The sequence below is a fragment of the Gobius niger genome, assembly GCF_951799975.1.
Source record: "Gobius niger genome assembly, chromosome: 13".
Taxonomy (NCBI): Eukaryota; Metazoa; Chordata; class Actinopteri; order Gobiiformes; family Gobiidae; genus Gobius; species Gobius niger.
This window is the reverse complement of record NC_136864.1, coordinates 21388340-21411044: the sequence shown is the minus strand read 5'-3', so window position 1 is coordinate 21411044 and position 22705 is coordinate 21388340. Positions and strand designations below refer to the sequence as shown.

Sequence of the window (22705 nt, the reverse complement as noted above, 5' to 3'; positions counted from 1 at the left end):
AGATTTGCCATTGACAAAATTTATTTCCAGTGTTTCAGGAATCCTGGTCCCTCTCACAATCAGAGGAACAAATGACCGGGCTCAATGACAGTTTTCCTTGAGCCTGGACATCAACAAAGTACCAAACCGCCCGTGCCGCCTGAGGGCTGCACGGAGTCGCCTTACAATACTGTACTTAAACCTGCAATCGTATGGGAAATAAAAACAAAAGCAGCTAAAACATGGCGCTTATATACAGTTAAGTTACTTTTCTCACAAGGAATATTTTAAAATTCAAGTTCTGTTAAAACCAACGACTGAAAAAAATGGGGAAAGTATAAAACATGTTAAGACCAAAATGGAATGCCTAAGGAATGGAAGCTCGGCATTTGATACAGAAAACTGTCGAACGGCTGTGAAAATTAACAATAAAAATGTCATTCACAGTAACAATATGGCACCCTTTACATTTCATTGTTAGGCACTTCCTGAAAAAAATAATAAAACATGATTCTGATTTACCCATTTCTTTTTGTCTCTGCAATAAAACAGTCCCCGACAAAGCGAGGGATGTTGTTCACTGCTCTTGGACCACCTCACTGATGCACAGTAACCGGTTTGGATTTGCACTGTGTTTCCAGACAGTTTTACTCTACTCTGTACCTTTGGAAAGATCCCAGCAGAGCTTGTCCACTCGCGGGCTGTACCAACACACATTTCAAGTACACAGAAAAATAGCCTCTCTACTCCTTTGAATCAACACAAGCACCTAAAGCTTTTACTTTACGGCAAGCAGTCTGTACATTCTTCATTTGGTTACCGAGACTCTGAACACTAGAACTTTCTTTGCACAAAAATAGCTCCTCTGCAAAACTAGAAAATCTGTCTATAACTGTGTCCTATTCATTCTATTTCAGTTCATCTTTAAAGCCACTTGACTAAACCTTTACACTTTTAAAATGGCACCTCCTCGTACACACTTTACTGGCTCAGGTGAATGAGCACTAGGTCCTCTCACTCTTATCAGGAATCTGAAGCAGGAGGAAGTCCTCCTGCTAAATATGTCAAACTCACAGAAAAGGAAAAAAAATATGAACAACTTTTGGATTTGTGCCTGAAACTTGAACATGACCAACAATCCCCGTGTGCGTTAAGTCAGATTTTCACACACTCCAAACATTTGTACAGCAACATGCTCACTCACATGTACTACACAGACACACAACAGTCCACATGTCCTACACAGAGACGCACTGTCCCACGCCGCTCACAGGTACTGGTAGAAGCGCGAGTGCACCACTTGGGAGCTGGTCAGTTTATGGGGGTGAGCGGTGGCGGCCAGGCTGAGGTTCTTAGTCAGGGGATGGTCTCCATTTACAGCCTCCGCCGGACGAGAGGCGGCGCTCTCCCCCAGCCCCTCCCCCTGTCCCTCTCCCTGCTCCAGGCTGACCTCTGGGTTGCTGGTGCGGTGACGCTCACGGGCAAGCCAGTCCCCAATGGAGAAGTCCTGAGAGCTGCACTTAGGCTTGAGCCGGTCCACAGCTGACAGCTCTGACCGAGGGCCGATGGCGACCGGCTGAGACCAGTCCAACACAGACAGCTCTGCAAAGTCCCTCTGCCCCCCCATCGTGTGCCGCCGCCGGATGTTCTTCTTCTTCTTACTGCGCCCCTCCGGCGTGCGCTGGCTGCCCACCCCAAACATGTCGTCCACAGACATGCGCAGGCGCACTTTGAGGCGATCAGTGATCTTCAGCCTCCATGCAGGCTCAGACTTGTCGAGCTCAGTGCGGGACGAGGAGCTGAGGCTGCCACTGGAGCGCCCTTTGGTAGAGCCCATGGCCCGGGACAGCCTGTTGGAGTCCTTATCACTGCGGCCTTCCAGAGAGGACTCACTGGTAGTCTTCTTCTTGCGGGACAGCGTGTCCCCTTCAATGAGCCTGTGGGACTGCAGCGGTCTGAGGACCACACTGTCCCTGCCCACAGTGAAGACAGACAGGTCACTCTCACTGTCAGTCTCAGCGGGACGTCCCTCACTGATGAGCTCACTGCGCTCATCGTCAGCGTCGTCCCCTCTGCTCTCAGATACAGATTGCACCTCAGGGCTCATCGCGCTGAGCTCTGCTCCGGTCAGGAAGGTCATGGAGGAGGTGGTGGAGTAATCTGAGGTGATGGAGCACACGTCTGTGCCCACACTGCCCAGTGTGCCCTCATGTCCTGCGGGCTGGTTCCGGCAGCGCCTGGCTCTGGGCACAGAGGCCTGGGAGCTGGTGCTGTTCATGGTGCCCAGGTCGGACACGGTGTCGTCATAGTGACCGGGCGGGTCACACAGAGTGGACTGGTGAGTCATGGACATGCGCTCACTCAGGCTGGGCGAGTGTGGGGGCGAGGGGGTCTGGACCTCAGGGCACATGGGCTCTTTGTCTGGGCCGTCCAGCTGATCCTCTGAGCTCAGCCTGCTCCTGCTCTGGTCCTCTTCCTCCTCCTCCTCGGCCCGACTGTCAGGTGACCACACGGGCTGCTGCAGGCACCCCTCCTCCCCAGGGGCGCGGGCCCCAGAGTCCAGGTCATCGTCCGAGCTGCTGGGTTGGCCTTTGTCCTTGGGCTTCTTGCGTTTGCGGCTGACGAAGAAAGACGAGCGCAGCATCTCTTTACTGCACTGGTCCTTCCCTGCGCTCCATAAGCCCTGCACAGAACAACGCGTTACACAAGGCTCCAGAGACAAGCCACACGTGCATCAAATGTGATCACCGTTACCTTTGATTTCGAAGAGTCACTACATGCTGAATCTGCGTTTAAGAAAAGAACACATTAGTGAGAGTTTGCCACATGATTGACGGACAGTAAACAAGATCTAGGGGAAAGCAAAGTTTGCTCAGATTTAAAGACACAACATGAGAATGAGAGCAGCTGAATGAGGAGACAGACGACATGTGACCACAGTGAGCAGAACAGGAGGAGAGGCAGAGGAGGCCCCGCAGCGGACACCAAGCAGCTCATGCTCATGTTCAGATGGAGACGACGGCACATCACGGAGATTGGACGGAGCGACAGAGCAGCTGTAGTAGATATTGAAAAGCTCACGTTACTTTCAGATGACGTTGATGCGTCCTGAGAACATTATGTGTTTTGTCTCACAATAGCACCCAAAAAAAAGTGTACTTTACTGCTTGCTATATTTAGTCCAGTCACTGTCAACAACCAAAGTTATCCAAAAACGTTTACCCTACATAAAAGGAGCATGAAAATCCCCCAACCGCAGCTAACGCTGAACTGTTCCAGGAACTATGGAGCCACTGAAACAACTTTCCCAAACAAAACAACAGTGCAAACAAAAAAGCTAAGTCTGGATGTACGTGTGCAGTGAGGCAGATGCAGGCTCAGTCTCTCTACAGAAGGCGATTGGTGAAAACAAAAGCACACTTCTACTCTCTCTAAATGGAAAGTTCCAGACTCCCTGTGAACCTTTATGTGTTATTCAAGTCAGATGGTGCACATAGAAAAAGTGAATAATGGTAACTTAAAGAATAGAACATAATAGGATACGATGTAGTGTAATGCTTGCCATAAACAGACACAGAAGCACAGAAAGACCAAGGACCACTGGAAACAGAGGTGATACATGTGTCCTTTCCACTGCCTGCGCTGGCTGTGTGGGTGTGGCCTGCTCGTGTGTAATCACATGAGTGGGAGGGGCCGCGGCGCTCGGACCCCGCCCTCAGACACAGACAGCGCCACGAGAGGTTAACCGTACCATGCTACTTGTCCTTGCGGTCAGCTTTAGAGACAACAAGAGACAGCAGAAGGGCTTTGAGACAAAGTACAGCGGCATTGCTCTGTATCCCCTCTTATCGGGGTTTGAAATATGAGACGTGCACAACCACAGGAATAAAATGACAAACATCGACTTCTCTTTCTTTCGTTTTTAGCGTTTTTCTTCCGTTTGGCCCAATTTTAAAAGAGCTGCGGGTGTAGGCAGCTACAGTGGGCACAACACTCTTCCTTCTTCCTACAGTCCCAGCTGTCCATGACTGACAGGACAGAGCCCATCAGCGACATCATGGAGTGATAGACGCCGCCCACTTGGCCTGTGTCAAGAGTGGGGCACCAGTGAATCAGGGAGAGAAACAGCACACTACACACAAAAGGGCACAGGTTACAACGTCCGGCTCGGCTCTTGGGTGTGTTTGATTGGTCTTTGGGGGGAAGAACATGCCGGGATTATGTGACACAAGGAGGAGGAAGAAAACAACGGAAAGAAAAGGAGTCGTCGTCTCAACACAAGTAAAGCACAGGGAGAAATCAACGTGAGCAAGAAAGGAAATGTAGAACGGAGAAATGAACACAAACATTTTTTTTCATTGTTGGCCAAAAGAAATGAACAAACCAGACTTTTAGACAAAATAAGTTAAGTCAAAACAATAGTAAAACAAATTTAAAAAAGGATAAAATAATACAAAATAGTGAACGTTTGAAGCATGTCTTAAAACATGCTTGTTATTTGGCGTGTAATGGTGTTGCAGGTGAGATTTAAATGATCGTCTATAGTATTTATACCAACACGGACATAATTCAGATCATTTTGTTTACACTGCGGGAAAATCCATAATAGCTTACCCGACACTTCACCCGGTGAAGCTGTGGTTCGCCCGATATTGGAGAGCAGGTGGTCAATATTTGGCACAGGCTGAGACTGCACTGTGCTCTCCTGCTCAGCTGTGGTCTGTCGATGAAACACGTTACAATACAGTAAGTGGACACAAAACAGAAACTGGGAACTGAACAATGCAATAGGTTGCGTTCACATGTCATTATATTTTAGAGAGCCTACCACAGTATACTTATTGGCCGATGATTAAAAATCCTCATGGCTATAACATGATAATAGAAAAAGATGCTATTTCAATTGCACAGCTCTAGCTTTTGCCAAAAAATAGCAAAAGTAAAACATTAACAACAACCTGTCCTCGATACAAAGTCATCAAAATCTAAACTGTTGTGTACGCCATCACGATAAAGACTCACCACAGGCTCCTCGTCGCCGTCCTCATTGAAGAACCAGTCGTATTGCTGGATCAGGTTTTCCACAATCTTGCACTGGTCGGGCATGTGGTTCACCATGTTGGTCATGTTGTCTTCAGAGGTTCTGACCAGGGTGGGACCAAACACGATCGCCAAGTTACGGGGCTCCATCTGAACACAACACCGGCCACGTTATTTAAAGTGGCGGCAGACAACAAGCCAGCTGGTTTACGAGTAATACCTTGTTCTTGTCGCAATTCTCAGAAACTCTCTTGAGATGGGCACACAGGAATTTCAGGGTTTCAAAATGGTGATCTGGTAATTCTTGGATCTGCAAAACAATGAACAGTGCTTACAACAGGAAATGACATGGTCATTTAAGTAAAGGTAGACACTCACCAGCCTTCTCAACTCTTTTAATCTTTCAACTGAATCTTCTATTCTACTTGCCTCAATGAAGTCACCGTACTTTTCTGTTGAATGCAAGAAACAAAATGTTGTAAGAATGCGCTGTGATCTGTTGTCTATTTTATCACAGACAAGACCTCACCGTTTGTAAACAAAGGTTCAGGAAGTTTACGGAAAAAAGATTTGAGTAGGCTACTGATGACATTAAGGTCCCGCCATTTCTGCAACAGATATAAAGGGAGAAGGTTAAAGCGGTCTGTGGACATGTTTATCTGCAGCTGTCACTGAGTAGCGCGCGGTGCCTCACATCCTCCTGAATGTCGATGTCCGTCATGCCTTTGGTGTTGAGCTCTTCCTGCATGTTTGAAATGGCCGCGTTGTTTCCTGGTACCCTGTAGATGCCGGTGTACTCCAGCCCCCTCTCCTCCACCACATTGCAGCACACCTCCACGATCAGAGGGACAAACTGCACAAACAAACCACTTAGAAGAGCTTTCGACATCAAAACAAGCTGTTAACTACACGGATCAATCACCCTGTTGGTCTGAGCAGGTGGACAGTCGTCAAGTCGCACGCCAAATGTGACCCCAGCAGGAGTTTTCTTCTCAAAAGGCTTCCTCATGATCCCAGCGATTCCGATCTTCCAGGCTGCTCTGTCCCGCGGTGGAGAGTCATCTGTGAGACACAAACATGAGGAATTAGAACGACCCACGTATTTGATGCACATGTAGCATAGTTACACACACAGGAAGAAAAGCTGACTCTCGTATTATCTATAAAGTAGTAACTTTTTTTTATAGTTTGGCTGGGGGTGTGACTTATACTCAGGTGTGACTTATATTTCAAAATAAATAATTCCAAATGTTTGTTCTTTTCACACTGGTAGCGCTGCAGGCTTGTGTACCAGTATCTGTTACTCCTGTACCACTGAAGATTTAAAAAACGGTAATCGAGCAGTAGAAAGAATGTTTGGAAAGAACATGAAACTTATGACGGACTGGCGAAAAGCAGAGGTTACTCTTACTGCAAAGAAGAAAACAAAAAAAGCAAAAAGCTAGATGGCCATAGCAAGAGGAACAAGTGCGCAAATGAGAGCTTGAACAATGTGATGCGGTGAGAGGCTTATAAACGGTGCAGTTATGCCTCCATGCCCAGGTAGTTGCAAAGGCTGGTGCGGCTTGTACTCCGGAGCGACTTAAATATGTATTTTTTCTTCTTCATTATGCATCTTTTGGCTGGTGCGACTTATACTCTGTAGCAACTTATAGTCCAAAAAATCTGGTACCTTTGAGGGCGCGCCGCTCCTCTCCTGTTTTCGGTGAATGGGGACTATGGCCCCTGCTCTCGGTCTTAGAGCCCAGGAAGGCCTGCTTGATGCTGAGGGACTGTCGAGACGGCTTGGGGGAAGGTTCAGACCTGCTGCTGGATGTGCTGCGTACAAGATTCACATCATTAGGATATTAAAAATCCTGGGTTCTCAAGAGGGCCGTGTGGGGGCGTGCATACCTCATCATGTTGTACTCTTTGATCTTTCGACTGATCAAGTCTTGGCTTGTTACATCAGCGTTCTGGGAAGTAAAAAAAAAAGCTTATTGGTTACAGAAATCACTGCTCTTCCACAAGCATTGTCTTAATCAGTGATTAGTCATCATGAATAATAACATGACTCCAGAAGAGCCCACACTATGACTAAAAGGAGCGTTATCTGATATGTGCGAACAGTGTTTCAAATTATTCCCGCTATTATCAAGGAATTTATCGCCAAAGCACACGAAAAACGTCATTTACTTTAAGCAGTAAATAGATGCTTAAAGGATGGGTGCGCCAGTGGTAGCCATGTAATTATGACAAAACGAATACAGAAAACTACGATTGTCTATGTCTAAACCGCACCTCTTCGTCCAAGTTGCCATTTTCCTGAATGACTTTGATCCAGGTCAGCATGTCCTCTCTTCCTTCAGCCTGGAACAGATACTCGCAGTTGGACGTCGTGAGGCGCAGCACATTTTTGCGCCTTGTGTCGCTGTAGGAAATGTCGATGAGACAGGCCTTAATACTGATTTGCAACGGGTCCTCTTCAGACTGTCCCGAAGCGTGACAAAGTGCATCCTTCCTGTCCTTGAACATGCTCAGAGTGTGGCACCGTAACACCGCATACATCTGTTTCCAGGATCTCATGCCTCCTCCGACACGCTGCCAGGGACAGGAGAGAGAAGACAAGATAAGCACAGCCGTAATCAAGTTGAACATTTTAAAACAGCCTTACCTTATTTTTATCTGTACTAAGCTGCCTAAAGTTGAGCATCCCTTCTTTGGAAGAATTTGCAAAGATGTCTGCAGAGGAATCCCTCCGAGATCCTGAGTCGCCTGAGGATTTATGACCATCCAGGGCCTAATACACACAGAAACACATTTACCACCACTAAACACAATGGCCCTCATTTATCAACAATGCGTACAAAAACGGTGTACGTGTAGGTGTATTTGCGATATACGCCAGAGTGCGCGTGGCATTTATGAACCCGTACGCAAAAGGAGCTGATGGTAAACGTCACGGAGAAATCCTAGCGTCATTTGAATGAAACGCCCCAAAATATTCATAATCAGGAGGCCTCACCCACGGGTTTTACGGCACGCACGCACGAAACACGGCAAAAAAGGAACATTTCTCCAACCAGGAAATGATTAAGAATTGTTTTAAACACAACAAATATGATATTTTTGCGCTCAGATTGATAAATGCCAAAACAGGCGGTAATTTTTCGTACACCCCACATACGCTCTCATTTCACCGTACGCAAGTTTGATGAATGGGGGCCAATGAGATTTGAGCAAGAGAAATTACACATGCGGTTATATAAGGCCTCTTCTACAATGTGTCAGCATATTTTAGCATCTACTATTCAGTGAACAAAGCTGTTTGATAATGAAGCATGTTTGTTTCCTTACCCTTCGTAATCCCCTGAGACTAGGCATATGCTTAGATGCTGATGATGTTCTCCTGGAGGAAATTAAAAAAAGAAAGCAATAAATATCAAATATTTGAATGCTAACGAAATAATAATGTCCTCATTTGACACTAACCCCCTTTGCTCCTCCTGGTAGCTGTCCAAACCTTCATCGTAAGATTTGGACCTTTCCGTTTTGTTAGAGTCTGAGTCCAACAAAGCGCTTCTCAAAGATTCTGAAATAAAGATGGAAGGAAATAACGTCAAGATCTCAGATGACGGGCAGGGGGCAATGATTTTAAAAACAGCCGTGAGTTGCAATACATCTAGAGTGTTTTCTGTGCCAGTTGTGAAATATTAACTTCCACGCTGCTTGGGTTACCTGGGCCAGTATCTGTTACCTTGGTCATGTGACAGTTGGCGGCGCATGGGGGGGCACGTGGAGGTCGGGCTGGAGGGGCCCGTGGTTATGGAAGGTGCCACGGATATGACGGCGGACGGGGGGATAGGAGCAGCCTCGCGATCCACACTGGGGCTGACCGGCTCGTCTGTAAAGAAAGTTCAAAAGACAGTCAGCGTAAGGAATGAAGAAAAGATACAAAGCTGCTCTGCGTGAACATGGGTCTTTTGGAGCTAAATTTAAAAGATGTCCTAGTTTGAGCCGACTTTAAAACAGGACAGCTGAAAAACGATGCCATGAGATTATTCTGCATTGTTATATTCGGCAATAATGAGAAGCATGAAATCAACTCCCCCACGTTGAGCTGGATAAGAGTGCGGTAGGGCCAGAAAGAACTTGATAAAACCACACGGGGCACAGTAAAGAGGAGGATGTTCTTTACCTGATATCCATCCTTTACTGTCTTAAAGGTTAATAGAAGCATAAGTTAAACCAGTTGTGTTAGAGCTGCAGGATATGACAACATACTGAGATTCTTGATAATTGTCTTCAATGTTATATTGATATGATCACAATAAAATAAAATGTAAAAACAAGTCACCCTTGTCTGGCCTGTCTAATAAAGCCAACAGGCCAAACATCCTGTGTGAATCCGTCAAGATGGAAGATCTTGGTGATTTGGGGATGCATTGTGTCTTCTGGCAGCTATATGGAAACACTGTCACCTAATAATCTAATAAGAATCATTTTGGCGATAAATAGTGCAGCCCTAATTTGTATTCAGACAAACACTTTCTTCTGACCCAGTTTCTCTGTGAAGCAGCCCTGCAAAATCAGTTGTGTTTAAGTCAATCTACCAGTATCTGAGAATGTAACAGGATGACTGGAGACGTAAAACAACTGCAGAAGATTCAAATACTTAGCATTAAAGAGAGCAACATCTAGTACTCCACTGACCAAATGTGCAAATAAAAACACATGTGCATTACTTTTGCATTTCTATTCCAAACACAAACCCACCTGTGGCCTCTCTGGCCTCCTGCATTGTAACTATAGCAATGTCCTCAGTGGGGGATATTTACAGGCTTATGACTAGCAGTAAATTATTAATAGCCTTCAGTTCTGAACTGACTCTAAGTGATTCTTTTCACTTGAGTGGATTTACGAGAGTCCCTGATGCCTTTTACTGAACCTGTTACTACGATGAGTCCAGATGACTGGCAGCAAAACCACTATGACATACGTTTCTGTAAATCCTACGCATAATGCATTGGAAAAATATAAAAGGTCAACATAATGAAGCATTTCTGTTTCTCTTCAGGCACCCAAACCCTGTTCTATATCAACATGTGAAGAATTTCTCCAGCCTTACGACTGGTTTTCAACACTGTCAGTCCCCCCATGCTTAGTGCCGACTGTTGTTGCCATGACAACAACACGGTGAGGCTGCCGGCAGAGTCTTACCGATGAATGGGATGGAGTCGAGGGATTCGTCCAGGTTGCTGGAGCAGGAGGCGTGGTGCTGTTCCCCGAGGCGCCTCATTTGCATTTCCCGCCGTGCGTCATTGGGAAGCCAACAGGCCACCACATCTGCGGCGGGGTCTGCACCATCATCGTTTACAGCCAGAATGTAGGAGGGGTGGCGCAGGGGGCTGGGGTTCTTTCCGGAAGGGGGCTTCTCTCGTAAAACCACGGCACTGTCTGTCGGACTGCGTCCATTCACTTGTGCCTGTAGCTCTGGGGGGAGGCTTGGTCTCTGAGACATTAGTTTTGGTGTGGAGCAGGATGCCGACCTGTGTGCTACCAACGCTGGCTCTTTTCTGGCCTCCACTGGCTGCATGGACTCTGCCCGGGTCCTGCTGTGGCCATGCTGTGAGGGGTGTCCTTTGTGGGAAGCTTTGATGGCAGCTCTTTGGTCAGCAAGAGACTGTTCAGCACTTGTGCTCTTCCCAAAGTGTTGCGGTCTTTCCGAGAGCATCGGTGAGGAACGGAACTTATGAGAGTCTGGCCCTTTATTGAACACAGGAGCATTTGGAGCCCCCCTCATCCCCCCGCTGTACCCGACAGAGGGCCTGTAGAGTAGGGCTTGTCTGGGCATGGACTGTCTGCTGGCCCTAGTACCTTGGTCTGCTCGCCCATAGCCTGCCATCCTGTCCATTGGCCTGGGGAGCTCTGCAGGGTCCACGTAGTCTGTGGAGTGAGCCCGCGCTTTGCTGAGAGGACCGTCCTGAGACACGCTTCGAGGGGGCCAGTTCCTCGCGTGTACAATCCTGTCTGAACTCATGCGGTCCTGTGAGGCACTGCGGGGGGGCATTTGGAAGTGGGGCGGAGGACCTGGGAACGAGCGTTCGTGTGATGTGCTTCTGCGCCGCATGCCCTTAGAGCACCAGTCTCCTCTGGCAATGTGCTGGGGAACGCTGAAGGAGTTCGGATTGGCTCGCAAACTGTCCAACCTCTCCTGGATAGTCCTGCTACCATGAGAATGGATTCCTTTGTTGTCAATGTATTCCCTGTATGTTTGGTAAGTACGCCAATCGATATTCTGATGACTTGGCTGGTAATGTGGGGGTGGCCCCCCATATGCAACCATTCCTGGTCCACTGGGATAAACATCAGCCTTACGGGGGTGGGGATACTGGGCTAAAGACCCAGGCCTCCCCCTGATGAAGCCTGGGTCCACGTAATCCATGCGGTGTGCTGGTCCCATGCGCCCCATTTGGGCTTCAGGAGGTATGACCACCGTCCTCACGGCATCATTGCGCATGCACACGGCTGTCTGGCTTTTCGGATACAGTGGTGGAGGCGGAGATGGAGGCACAGTGATTTCCTTTCTATACCCATGGTCAGCAGATGGCCCTCGGCAGACCAGGCCTGCAGAGTCCGTGGCCTGGGCCATGCCCGGGGGCTTACAGTCTACTCTGGGGTAGCATACTGAAGGCGGCTCGGGAATGTGGCAGGCGTTTCCACTGTAGCTACTGTGGCCTCGGAGGTAGGCATCCTGCGAGTAGGCCTGGGGACAGCACAGACAGTCCGGTTAATATAGCGCAGCACAAACACACATAATGAAGATGTACAAGAGCTGCAAAGCAGGAGAAGTCATACTACAACAAATGCTCAAATGTGTGGGCTGTCGATGTTGCAGTTTGAGTGAGCGGAGGCGTTAGCAGTTCATGGCTGTCGATGGACATCCTTCAGCCTGTAGTTTGAGCCTCTACAATAGTTATAGTCCAAACTTGAGCTGAACAAATTAGGAAAGACAATTGCCACTTTTCTGACGGGAAGAATTGCACTTGTGATTAGATTTCTGACTCCAAAAACTGCTATTTCAATTAAATAACAATTAAACTTGCCCACATCCACATTTGTAGTGAACTGAAAATAATGTCACTGACAAACAGCATTTTTAAGACACATTTTGACAGTAAAAAATAATATATGTTGCCAGCCAAATATTTAACTTCGACAGAAGGCTACATGCCCGGTTTTGAAATGACTTATGGACCATGGTTTTCCTGCATTACTTGTAACAGAGTGTACTAACTGACTCAGACAGTTAGGGTGGGAGAACTTTGTGCATGCTACACCTGCTGGTAATTTACTATGAGATAAAACTGTATGTGGCAGCTACATTCCTCCCGCTGCAGGCATTGGTGTGCAATTGGCTCAGGGGTCACTGGCCCTTATCACAGTAATCATACTAGGCATGGAGGAGGAAGTAGGGGCGAGGCTTCACTGAGATGCCAGCTGTACCACTCGAGAACTAAATCAAACAGGTACTGCAGCCATCATCACAATCTTCATAATCACCCACTGTAACTGCTTGTTATCACAATCTCAGCACTGAGGAAGAGCTGTTGTAAAACATCCATGTTATGACATCGCTGGCATGCATGACATCTGCACGACGAGACACCGAGCACAACATGTCAACGTCAGGCGACAGTTTTCTGTTTGCTTACCAGATGAGCCGTTTCCAGTGAAAAAGGCTGCCATTACAGCATGTGAAAATGAGAGCATTAGGAAAAGAAGAAAGAGATGATGCACGAGAAAGAGATGGCAGCAGAGAAAAATACACACACAAGGAAAACAGGAGAGAAGATGAAACAGCCACAGAGGAGCTTGGACTTGACATGCTAAAAATACACCGAGCTGCAGCGGCAGCACACAGGGATGAGGCGCAGTGATGTAGCTGGGGTTGCCACGTTACAACCTGCTGGTGTCAGTGTGTCCGGGCTGAGGTGGCAGCAGTGGAAGCGTGCCTCTCATGATGCTCTCAAAGTCTCCATGGTTCTATCCATCTGCGGCCACAATATTACGCTAAATGAACAAGGTGCTCCCTGCTCCGGTGTCTCCCTCCCTCTCTCCCTCTCTCCCTCACTGCTCACATGACACAAGCAGCAGCTGCTCATTATACATTTAGCTGTGATGGTACAGCTCCACTCCCACTCATCCCTCCTCTCTCGTTTCCTCTTCCACTAGAACAACCTGTTCAGATCACAGCTCTGTATCCCATTATATATTATCGTTATTCCTCAGTCTAAGTAGTGCCTCTGCTTCTCTGGTCAACTGTTCCCTGCCTTCTCTGCCATCTCAATGTGCACGCTGCCTTTGCTAAGCAACTGCTGCTGTCTCTAAGCACTCAGTGTGTTCCGCCTCCTACAGTGTAATGTCACTCTGCACAGATTCTAACCAACCTCTCAAGTCCATTTATTGTAGTGGTATGTTCAAGGACAACACACAAACGTAAGAATGAAACAGGAGGGGGAAAACAAACGGTGAGACTATTAGCAGATTAAAAGGGAGTAAATGGAGCAGAAAACAGAAAATGTTGGCTTCGCAATTACTGTCCCTTTAAGAGTCACTTGGGGCGGCAGCGGCTTGTGTTTGAGCTGCAAAAAATGTCTTGTTTGTAGTTGCTGTTGTAACTCATCATTTAAACAGATCATGAACATCTCTTGTAGACTTTACTTTAGCTTCTTCATTGTGCAGCAATAGCGTCATTAAATAAACATGTTTCTTTATGATATAAAACACTGGTTATCCAGCTGAAAAAGAGTTGAAGGTAGACTAATGAAAGTGCCGCTGCCAATCAGCACCATCGGCCTCTGACCACCTCCGTTAACACACACACACACAAGTCACCCAAGTTACCTGGTCTTCCCTCTGTCTACCATGCAAATCCATGCCTGCTTAGCCTCTGAGGTCTGACAGGATGGGACAGGACACCTCACACTTGCCTATGTATGACTGTTTGAGGAACTGTGTGCTGGATGAGGATTGGAGAGGCCATTGCTGCAGATTGGCAGCCACATTTTTGCTAATAAGCCCCAGGGCAGTAGCATGTGTTTGAAGAATAAAGCAAGTTATATTAAAAAGGCAATGACCATGTCCTGATTAAGAGACCCAAATAGAGCCCCCAATGGGACTGTGAGTCTGCACTTTCTGAACTAGAGCAGCACAGCCCACGTGAATGAGAGAAACTATGAGTTGCTGCAGCGTGTGAAAAGACTTATGAAGAACAACTTACAAGTTGCAGTATATCCTCATCTTTTGGCATCACACAAAGTTCGAGGAAATCACCGCTGAAGAGAAACAACATTTTAATGACAATAAAAGTTTGCTTTGCTGAATTAAAAGAAAGTACAACCTACCTCTCCTGAATTAAGGCTATAACTTCTCCATAGGCTTTGCCAATGATACTCGCTCCATTCACCTTGACAATGCGATCACCTGTGATTTCAAATGAGCAGGACCTGGTATTAAAAAGCTGTATAAAATAAAAGGGTCTATGCTTTGTATTAAGAGGCCTTACCTGTGCACAGCCCTGCCCCATGGGCAGGACCACCTTCCTTTACCTGCTTCACAAAAATGGTGTCCATAGGCTCCAGCCTATTCTTCTGTCTCCCTGATGATAAAATAACTATTACACAATGTATATTTGTGCTGCTTTACATGAAAAGCACAGATGTATTGCCTTAACAGTAAGTGTTTGTATGTGCAGCAATGCAAGTGTATCACCAAATGTGTGAATGAACCAAGTGCTAAAAGAACAGGCTGTTCTAGCCAATCCTGTGTCACTTTTAAATAGTAAGGTAATTAACAGTTTTAAAGGCATCAAAGAAACGACAAACTGAGGGGTTTAAAAAAGGCAAAAAACAGGAAACCTGTTTGCTCATGCTATACTCGTCTCCTAGCAGCTGCAGGACTGCAGAAAAGCTAAGGCTAAAATGAAGGAAAGAGAGAAGGTGGAGTGACAGTGAGCTCAGCTGCAACTCCCACTCTTCCCTTATAAAGTGAGAAACAGCTCTGGGCAGTGCCAAAGAGCGGCTCTGAGCCTGTCACATTCTGCTAGTGAGTCAGATCACGACTGTGCACTGCACTGAGAAGAGGCCTGTGTACAATCACGCTCTGTATCAGCTCCACGCCAGCACTGGTCTTCATACTGTTCATACGTCTTATGAGCATTTCTATCTCTTCGGCACAGATTACTCATCCCTACACATTATGTAATGTATTGACAGGAGCTTCAAAGGGTTGCTCCCTCTAACGGCTAACTGTGAAGATGCAGCTCTATGCTCAGTCTAGTAATGCTAAAGAGATGGTCTGGACTTTAAAACTGATAATGGGTAACAATACTCAGCAACTACTGTCTAAAATAACTCTATATAGTCCACTTTAACCGGGAACTATCCGGATTACTTAATAATAAATCCTATTGGAAGAATCCAGTCATCATTTTCGGGAAAATCCCAAGTTCAGCTGCATCTGCAACTGTTAAATGGATCATTTTTCAGAATGATGATGGCTCAAAGAACATAATGAAAATCAAGTTTGCAGCTTTGCGTAAATTATATTTAAGCCACAAACTTGAGTCGTGGACTTCACTCATGTTTACTCTGCATTATAGAAAGAAAACAGTTGTGTTAAGCTATCACGAAAAAAGCGGTTCAAACATGCCCAACAAAGTAAAAAATGAGGCCATCCCAACAGAGAAAAACAGCAAGAGTAACAAAGTAAAACAATATGAAGAGCTGGGTCTGCTGCTCTCCAAAAACCTTTTATGTGTCCACAAAGGTCAGTGACACGAGGGAGCAGCATTGTTCTCAGCACAAGGAAGCAGAGAGCATGAGAGGGATGGATTAAGAGTCATTAGAAGTCAGGGGCACTGCCTGACTCAGCAGTGCTGAAGAGACTGCTCGGTGCTCACCTCTGTGACCATGATCTTCCTCCTGTAACAGAACAAATTCAGTCACTTCAATGTTTGAGATACAAACTATCCAGTCATGTTTTAACGCTACACGTGGCATTTACCGGGAATGGATAGTGCATGGAGGACTCTGGCGGGTACACGATGAAGTGCCGCAGAGTAAAACCGAAACCTTGGGAAGTGCGGCGTAAATGGACTGTTTTTGGTCTGGGCCACGAGAAGGCCTCCTCTTCAGGAGAATACAGCCCGCCCAGAGAATCCGCAAAGTTCCTCCACTCCGCAGAGTCATTCTATAAAACACAAAACCACATGAAATCTCTACACAAATAACACACATTCACAACAAATAATACACAGTATTTTGTGTTTTGCATAGCCAATAAAAATGGAAAATCAAAAAGCACATTTTCATTCACGAATTAATCATTAATTTGGTGGGAAAAGGTAGCCTGGCTAACACCAGACTAAAATCACAAGTGATATTTAGTCTGGGGACCACCAATTCATTTTCTCGTAGGAGAGGTGTGGTTTACGAGCGTCCATAGTCGTTTATTGGGCGATACGAAAAAAAGAAAAAAAAAGTCTCATGCGTCTGCACGTAGCCCCAGCCAATCATATCATCGTATGAGATGACGTATGACGTACCCGCTGTAAACTTTTGAGCTAAATTATTTAGAACAAGGTCTAAAGCTTGATCAAAAAATACCATCGTGTCTGCTGCTGTCATGTTGGATCCGTAAATAAACTTTTTTTTTAATTATCCGTAAATAAACTACAAGCTTCCATATATCGAATAGCGCGTCATCGTCTTGCCGTCCCTCCTCGCTCTGTGATTGGTTCCCAAATCCACCGGAGATTTGGCCATGGTCCCCAGGCTGTTGTGCAGTTCGAAATAATTCGAGCGCACACAGCAGCCTGGTGTTAGCCAGGTTAGGGAAAAGGTGCTTATTCATCAACATATAAAACATACAGTGCATAATAATGCATTGTGGTTAAAAAGTGAACTCTGTATGCGTGGTTTACATCGCCCTAATGGTGTCTGTAACAGTTCAGCTCAGGACGGTGGACCTCCAGTTACTATAGCATCATACCTTTGTGACTCTGTGCTCTTGTGCAATACTACAATATCCAGGTGCTCCTCAATCTGTTTGGGATTTCCTGAGTATTTCCCGTGGCTCGGACTGTGACAGACCCTCCCCCTCGCAAACAAGGAACAGACCTTCAGCTACAATGTCAGGAATCTGATGAGCTTGCATCCACGCTACTTCTGCCTCTGCTCATTTATGTTAAAATATCACCTGTATGTCATTATGAGGATTGAGGATGTGAGACAGGCCTCAACTCTGACAATGTTCAAATCCAGGCTGAAAACTGTTCTTTTTGCCCATGACTGAAAATATTTTATCTGCACTCTTGCTTTTTACTGTAATTGATTAATTTTATGTTGATGTTTTGTTTTTATGATTCTATTTGCTTTCTTGTATTTATGCAACTGTGAAGCACTTTGAATTGCCTTCTACAAATAAACTTGCCTTGCCTAATTACTAAACTGCTATGACGACATTTAGGGAAATGCACTCAAACATGGTTCTCTATCTCCACTCCTCAAAGCATCAAAATGACACATCCGGTGCCAAAACAAAAATGTTTTACTGCGCCACAGGTAGTTGTGATTTTATCATAATAATTGGCTGGAAAAATAAAACACAGCAATAATGAATAATTTAAGAATAGAAACACATTTTTTGACATTTTTTGTACCACTGAGGTAACGTTCAATAGAACCAAAAATAGTGGTTGCCTTTCTTATCCAGTATCAAGTCTACAGTTTTGTTACAACAAGAAATATCAAGCTTTATGATTCATGTAAACTTACAAAACTGGTGTTTAAGTCCAGGTGAAAGGTAATCCTCACTTTCGGTGGAACTAAACCAAAAGCCTCAGGTGTAAACCAAGTTAAAGCATGTTTCAGTACAGCCTTTGCTTGTTGCTTTTTAGCCAAAAATATTTTTTTCTGTTAACCGCACTGGTGAAGAGTTGTCTCACAGCAGCAGCAGCAGCTCCCGGGGCTCACAGAAAGAGTTTAGACTCGACTGGGAACACTGCCGCTGCCTGCAGGTGCAGCTGACACCCATGATTTTGATAAAACAAGCAAAACAGGTTTTCCAGTGCATTAGGTGTTCTGTTATTGAACTATACAGCGTGGAAGTGTATTGAGGCTGTTTGACCCCCAGCACCTGCACAACACCTGAATTATTTAAATGTATGAGGCTTTGAACGGGGATAGTGTGGCTCATGAGAAGTAAATCCTTTTCAGACCGTCGTTTGTAGCACGAGAGAATAAACAGTAAATGATTAGTGCCAAGCTGCCACGGAAAACACACCTCTGCTCCGTGTGCCACAGTCATTACTCAGCCACTTCAGTGTTGACACAGCACCAACATGTGAAGAATCAGGTCAGCTGAGGTGCATAAGCCTTTGTTATTACTCCGTTTTATTCACACATTTCACTTGTCACATGGATTCTCCCTTCAAAATGCTGTGTGCTTTCCATCACCTGGTTAGTGTCCGGCTGTGCCAAAGTGCAACGAGACAGTGTAACGCCATTTACTTCATTTTGATAAAGACAAAGGATCAGAATGTTCTAAATGCCTGCATGGCTCCCCTCTCATCTTCAGGGTGAACCCTTCCCAGAGAGCTGGATGTGATTTCAACGTCTGTGCCCTGGGCCACTTCTGCAAGGCCTGTGATCTCAACATGTGGCAGACAGAAGGACGGTCGCCTCTTGACAGACACATGCCAGGAAGTGTTATCACTGCCATTTCAATACTTGAACCCACAGTGACATTCCACTTCCAAACTCTTTCATTTCTTCTCTTTAAAGTAGGATAGACAACAACAAAGCGTCATTGTAGTGTAAACCTGACAAACCAGGATATTTGTGCTTTCAAAACGCTAAAGAATTTACACAAAGGAAAAAATTATGAGATTATATGTGGTCAGAGGAAGAATGGCCACATCACAAACACACACCTTTGGTTTCCAGCCACAAATGTCCGCTCTCACCCACTTATGATTCACCAGAACGGCAGACTGATATTTGCCCTGGGTGAGGCGGCTGGGAAAAAAGGCACAGAGTAGGCATTTGTTCCTGTGCTGAAAATCCTTTGGAAATAAGCAGAGTAGACGGCTATCTCAGGGTGGCACGCTGACTTCTGCTCTGTGTCTGATGTTAACACCGAGTGAAGGCCAAATGTTAGTGACAAGAAACATCACATACACTAACTAGAGAGCTTTGCTATAGAACTGTTCAGCTGTCAGAAATGCACCCTTAATGTAACATTTCTATAATTATTGCGGGTGCTGACAGATCAAACCAGTTCAACAGAAGAGATCAAACAGCGTGTTTTCTGAACTTACTTACTTTACATTTAGGATTAGCTTGTTTATGACAATCCTCTAAAAAGTACAATTTGTAACAGAATGGTCCTCAACAAACTCAATCTTTTATAATTTGCTACTCGTCACTAATACTTAAGAGAGAGATTAGCTAAAAGCCTCTTGACATTAGCTCATTTCCATAGGATTTAACATGACCGCTTCAGCGGTTTCCTTAAGATTACCAGAGAGCACTAACATTAACCATTGGTGGAAAACTTGAATCCACTCAGGTTTATAAACACATGACACAAGGATGTGTGGCTAAAAAACTGGACTTTCCACTTGGTCCATTTTAAGCACATAATGAAACAAGTGTATTTTAAAAGCCTGCCGCGCTGACATCACCCAGTGACACATCATAAGTGCCACATGACATCAGCTCCGAAAACATCTGACAAGTACACGGCCTTAAAATGTGAAGGAACCTACTTCTCTGTGGACTGCTAAATTCTACACCAGGTCTCGGCCAAACCAAGCACTTAGCTGTGAAAACCCAGAGGTAATGACACCGCTGCTGGTGGTGAACCCTGGGAGTTTCAGCTGTGGAAGGACTGTGAATCTATCAGTACAGAGCATACGGCATCATGTGATTCATTCATTCCATAGGGCTTATTGTAACATACAGATGTGACACACTACCGGCCCTGGAGCTCGTAAAAGTAAAGAAAAAATTAAATATTAATGGGCCCATAACAGGTCCTTGAGGTGTCCATAAAATAAAAAGGCTTAAAGAACATCACTTGTTGAAAAGGTCTAATTATTAACCACTCAACAAAGCACATATTTAAAGAAACAACAATCCAGGGTTTATGGCACCGATTAGATTCAAAAGTGAAATATCTTTAGAAACAACCTAAATGGGTCAGTGGAGGTCAAAGGTAAGATAAATTCAGATGTTCAAAAAGCTCTATGCAACAAATTTGTTGTTTTTTTACTAAGTTGTTGGTTTTCAATGAAATCTTCAATTGCAAACAACAAGCTATACCCCGATCAAACCGACTAAATCACACATCATATGGCGACATTTCCTGGGAGACGGCGCAGACACAACCGTACAGCGAAAGGAAGCATCAGCCTCTTTCTATCCAATTGAGGGTTAATTTTCCTTCCGATTGCCATCAGTTAGGCATGTGATGTCTGTGCAGAGCTTCTGTGAACGGCAGACAGCCCAAATGAGATGAACAGCGAGCTTTAACGAGAGCGAGCTTGTTCGGGCTGGGAGGTCTGTTTGTCAATAAGTCCCTGCTGAGATGAATATGGATCATGTTTATCATAAAGCAACCCCCCCAAAAAAAAAAAAAACGATTTAATGCCACACCGTGTTACATTTACATCACTAATAGGAATTCAATAAAAGCATTCATTTTATTGCAGGTTTTCTTTTAATAACAATATAATAATGCATTGTTTTTATATTGCTCTTTCAGGACGCTTTACATTGCATCATTCATTCACTCCATTCTTGTTGTTGCTACACTAGGTGAAAATTACCTCAAAAAACATTAAATTGTGACTGACTCATAAACTAAAAAAGCACTATTAATTTTGGCTTGTTTTCTTTGGTTTAGTTGATCTTATAACGTATAAACCTGAACATTTTTCACAGTGTAGCTTCAAGTAAACCGTGCATTAAAAGGAGAAAAAAACTCTTCTCAAATGTGACCTTTGCACTTATGACCAGACACCCGGCATCGACACCATCAAATGATTGCGGAGTTGCCGAGGCATAATCAAACAGAGGAATCCCTGCCAAGGAAAGTGGCTCTGTCGCTGTTTGGCTTTGGACTGGGTATGCACCACTGAACTGATAGCAGCTTCAAAAGTACAATGTAAACAACAACTGCAAGAAAGCCCTCTGAAATTCTTGAAAACTTGCTACTTGCTCTGAGATAAACCCTTTTCAAACAAATCCTTTAGCCATTTCCACTGTGCATTCAGTAAGAACCGTATCTTATATCAGTTCCTGCTCTTTATTCACAACTGCTTTCTCTGAATGACAACAGCACACCTATTTCATTAGAATCTTCTGCTTATGATACACAGCATATTACAATGTCACAAGTTTTCCTTTCTTATCTGAGAAGGCACGACTTACAGCCTCCTCAAAGCTGCAGTCAGAAGTCAGTAGAACCTACATTCACAGTCACCATTTCCAGCAAATCTTCGGAGCAGACTCTGGGGGGTTTCCGGATCTAAATTAGCACATGAATTGGTTTGTGTGGTCAGCCCAATATAAGGATTGCTGAAAGAGGGTTCTCCACTGGTGGTGCTCCCACCGCACTACACGACATTGCAGCGTTTCTCATGAGAGGTGCTGCTCTCAATTAAACAAACCAGAGATGTAAACTCAAACATTAAGCTGTAACCATATTGTGCAACTTATTTACATACCATTCCTTTACACTGGAGGCAGTTTAATTACAGCTTCACTGGCTACAACGCTACGTGTCCGTAATTCAATATAGATTAAAAATTAATTTGGCAGAAAGCTTCTTAGATACAACAACAGGCAGCTATATTATTTACGAGCTAAACATAAAGATGCTGAGAAAGATATGAGGCTATACAAATATTATATAAGATAAACAGGAGTATTGCAGTAAAGACTAAGTAGAAAATTAGATGCATACCAGATAACAGTAAAGAGCTTCATTTTAACTAATGAAAGAGCAGATGGCGTCTCGTCTGGTGGTAACACAAGGGTCATGACTTTAAATGCATAGGATTAAGTTAGCATTAACAACAAGCCACTCAATCGCCCCCCTCCCACTACAACTAGATTTAAACACTTAAAGACAAATCTGAAATCTTATTACACGCTTATGTAACTGTGGCCTGTCTTTTCATAATGTCTCCACCTAAAAATGATCAACCCCGTCCTCCCACTTGGACAAAAAAAGTTCTGGGATAAAGAGAATACCACAACATTCAACAAGTGTTATTTTACAAGTGAGGACGACAGCTGGTAAAACTCACTACACCCCCCCCCCCCCTCAAAGCAAACTGAAAAACATGGGGTACACTCAAACAAACTCCCCATCAGTCGCTTTGAACCAATAAAGATGAACAGATAAAAAAAATGATGAAGACTAACCTCACAGAATGATGATCTGGCTTGTTGTCTGTCGCCATCCTCGTAAGAATGCGCCCAGCGTGATGCCATTATTTCACTTGACTTAAAATCCAGTTATCTGTGATGGGCCACATTGAATAGGTAGTTCCAGTACGATGCACAACACATTGGTTCTTCTGTCACGTTTTGCGCACGCTGAACCCCGTCTGCAAAACAAAAATGGAGAAGTT

At 45.0% G+C, this 22705-nt stretch overlaps 1 protein-coding gene across 1 annotated transcript; it reads right to left on the bottom strand.

The window, feature by feature from the left end:
• Positions 1-3: 3 nt before the first annotated feature.
• Positions 4-22641, bottom strand: arhgap21b (Rho GTPase activating protein 21b). The gene is made up of 23 exons (XM_079568943.1): positions 22497-22641; positions 16066-16251; positions 15962-15983; positions 14567-14659; positions 14406-14484; positions 14282-14336; positions 10219-11764; positions 8756-8902; positions 8491-8590; positions 8356-8407; positions 7673-7798; positions 7300-7599; positions 6913-6974; positions 6692-6837; positions 5942-6081; positions 5714-5872; positions 5549-5627; positions 5398-5471; positions 5240-5329; positions 5002-5169; positions 4594-4699; positions 2734-2765; positions 4-2662 (listed from the first exon to the last, which is right to left on the bottom strand). The coding sequence occupies exons 1-23, from the start codon at positions 22563-22565 to the stop codon at positions 1247-1249; spliced, it is 5247 nt and encodes a 1748-aa protein (XP_079425069.1). The 5' UTR covers positions 22566-22641; the 3' UTR covers positions 4-1246.
• Positions 22642-22705: the final 64 nt, after the last annotated feature.

Bases quoted from the DNA above. Each gene is read 5' to 3' on its own strand.
- arhgap21b (XM_079568943.1), bottom strand. From the start codon at position 22,565: ATGGCATCACGCTGGGCGCATTCTTACGAGGATGGCGACAGACAACAA. The intron at 16,252-22,496 runs GTTAGTCTTCAT...TGTGTTTTATAG, and splicing joins CCAGATCATCATTCTGTGAG to AATGACTCTGCGGAGTGGAG. The intron at 2,663-2,733 runs GTAACGGTGATC...TGTTCTGTGCAG, and splicing joins GTGACTCTTCGAAATCAAAG to GGCTTATGGAGCGCAGGGAA.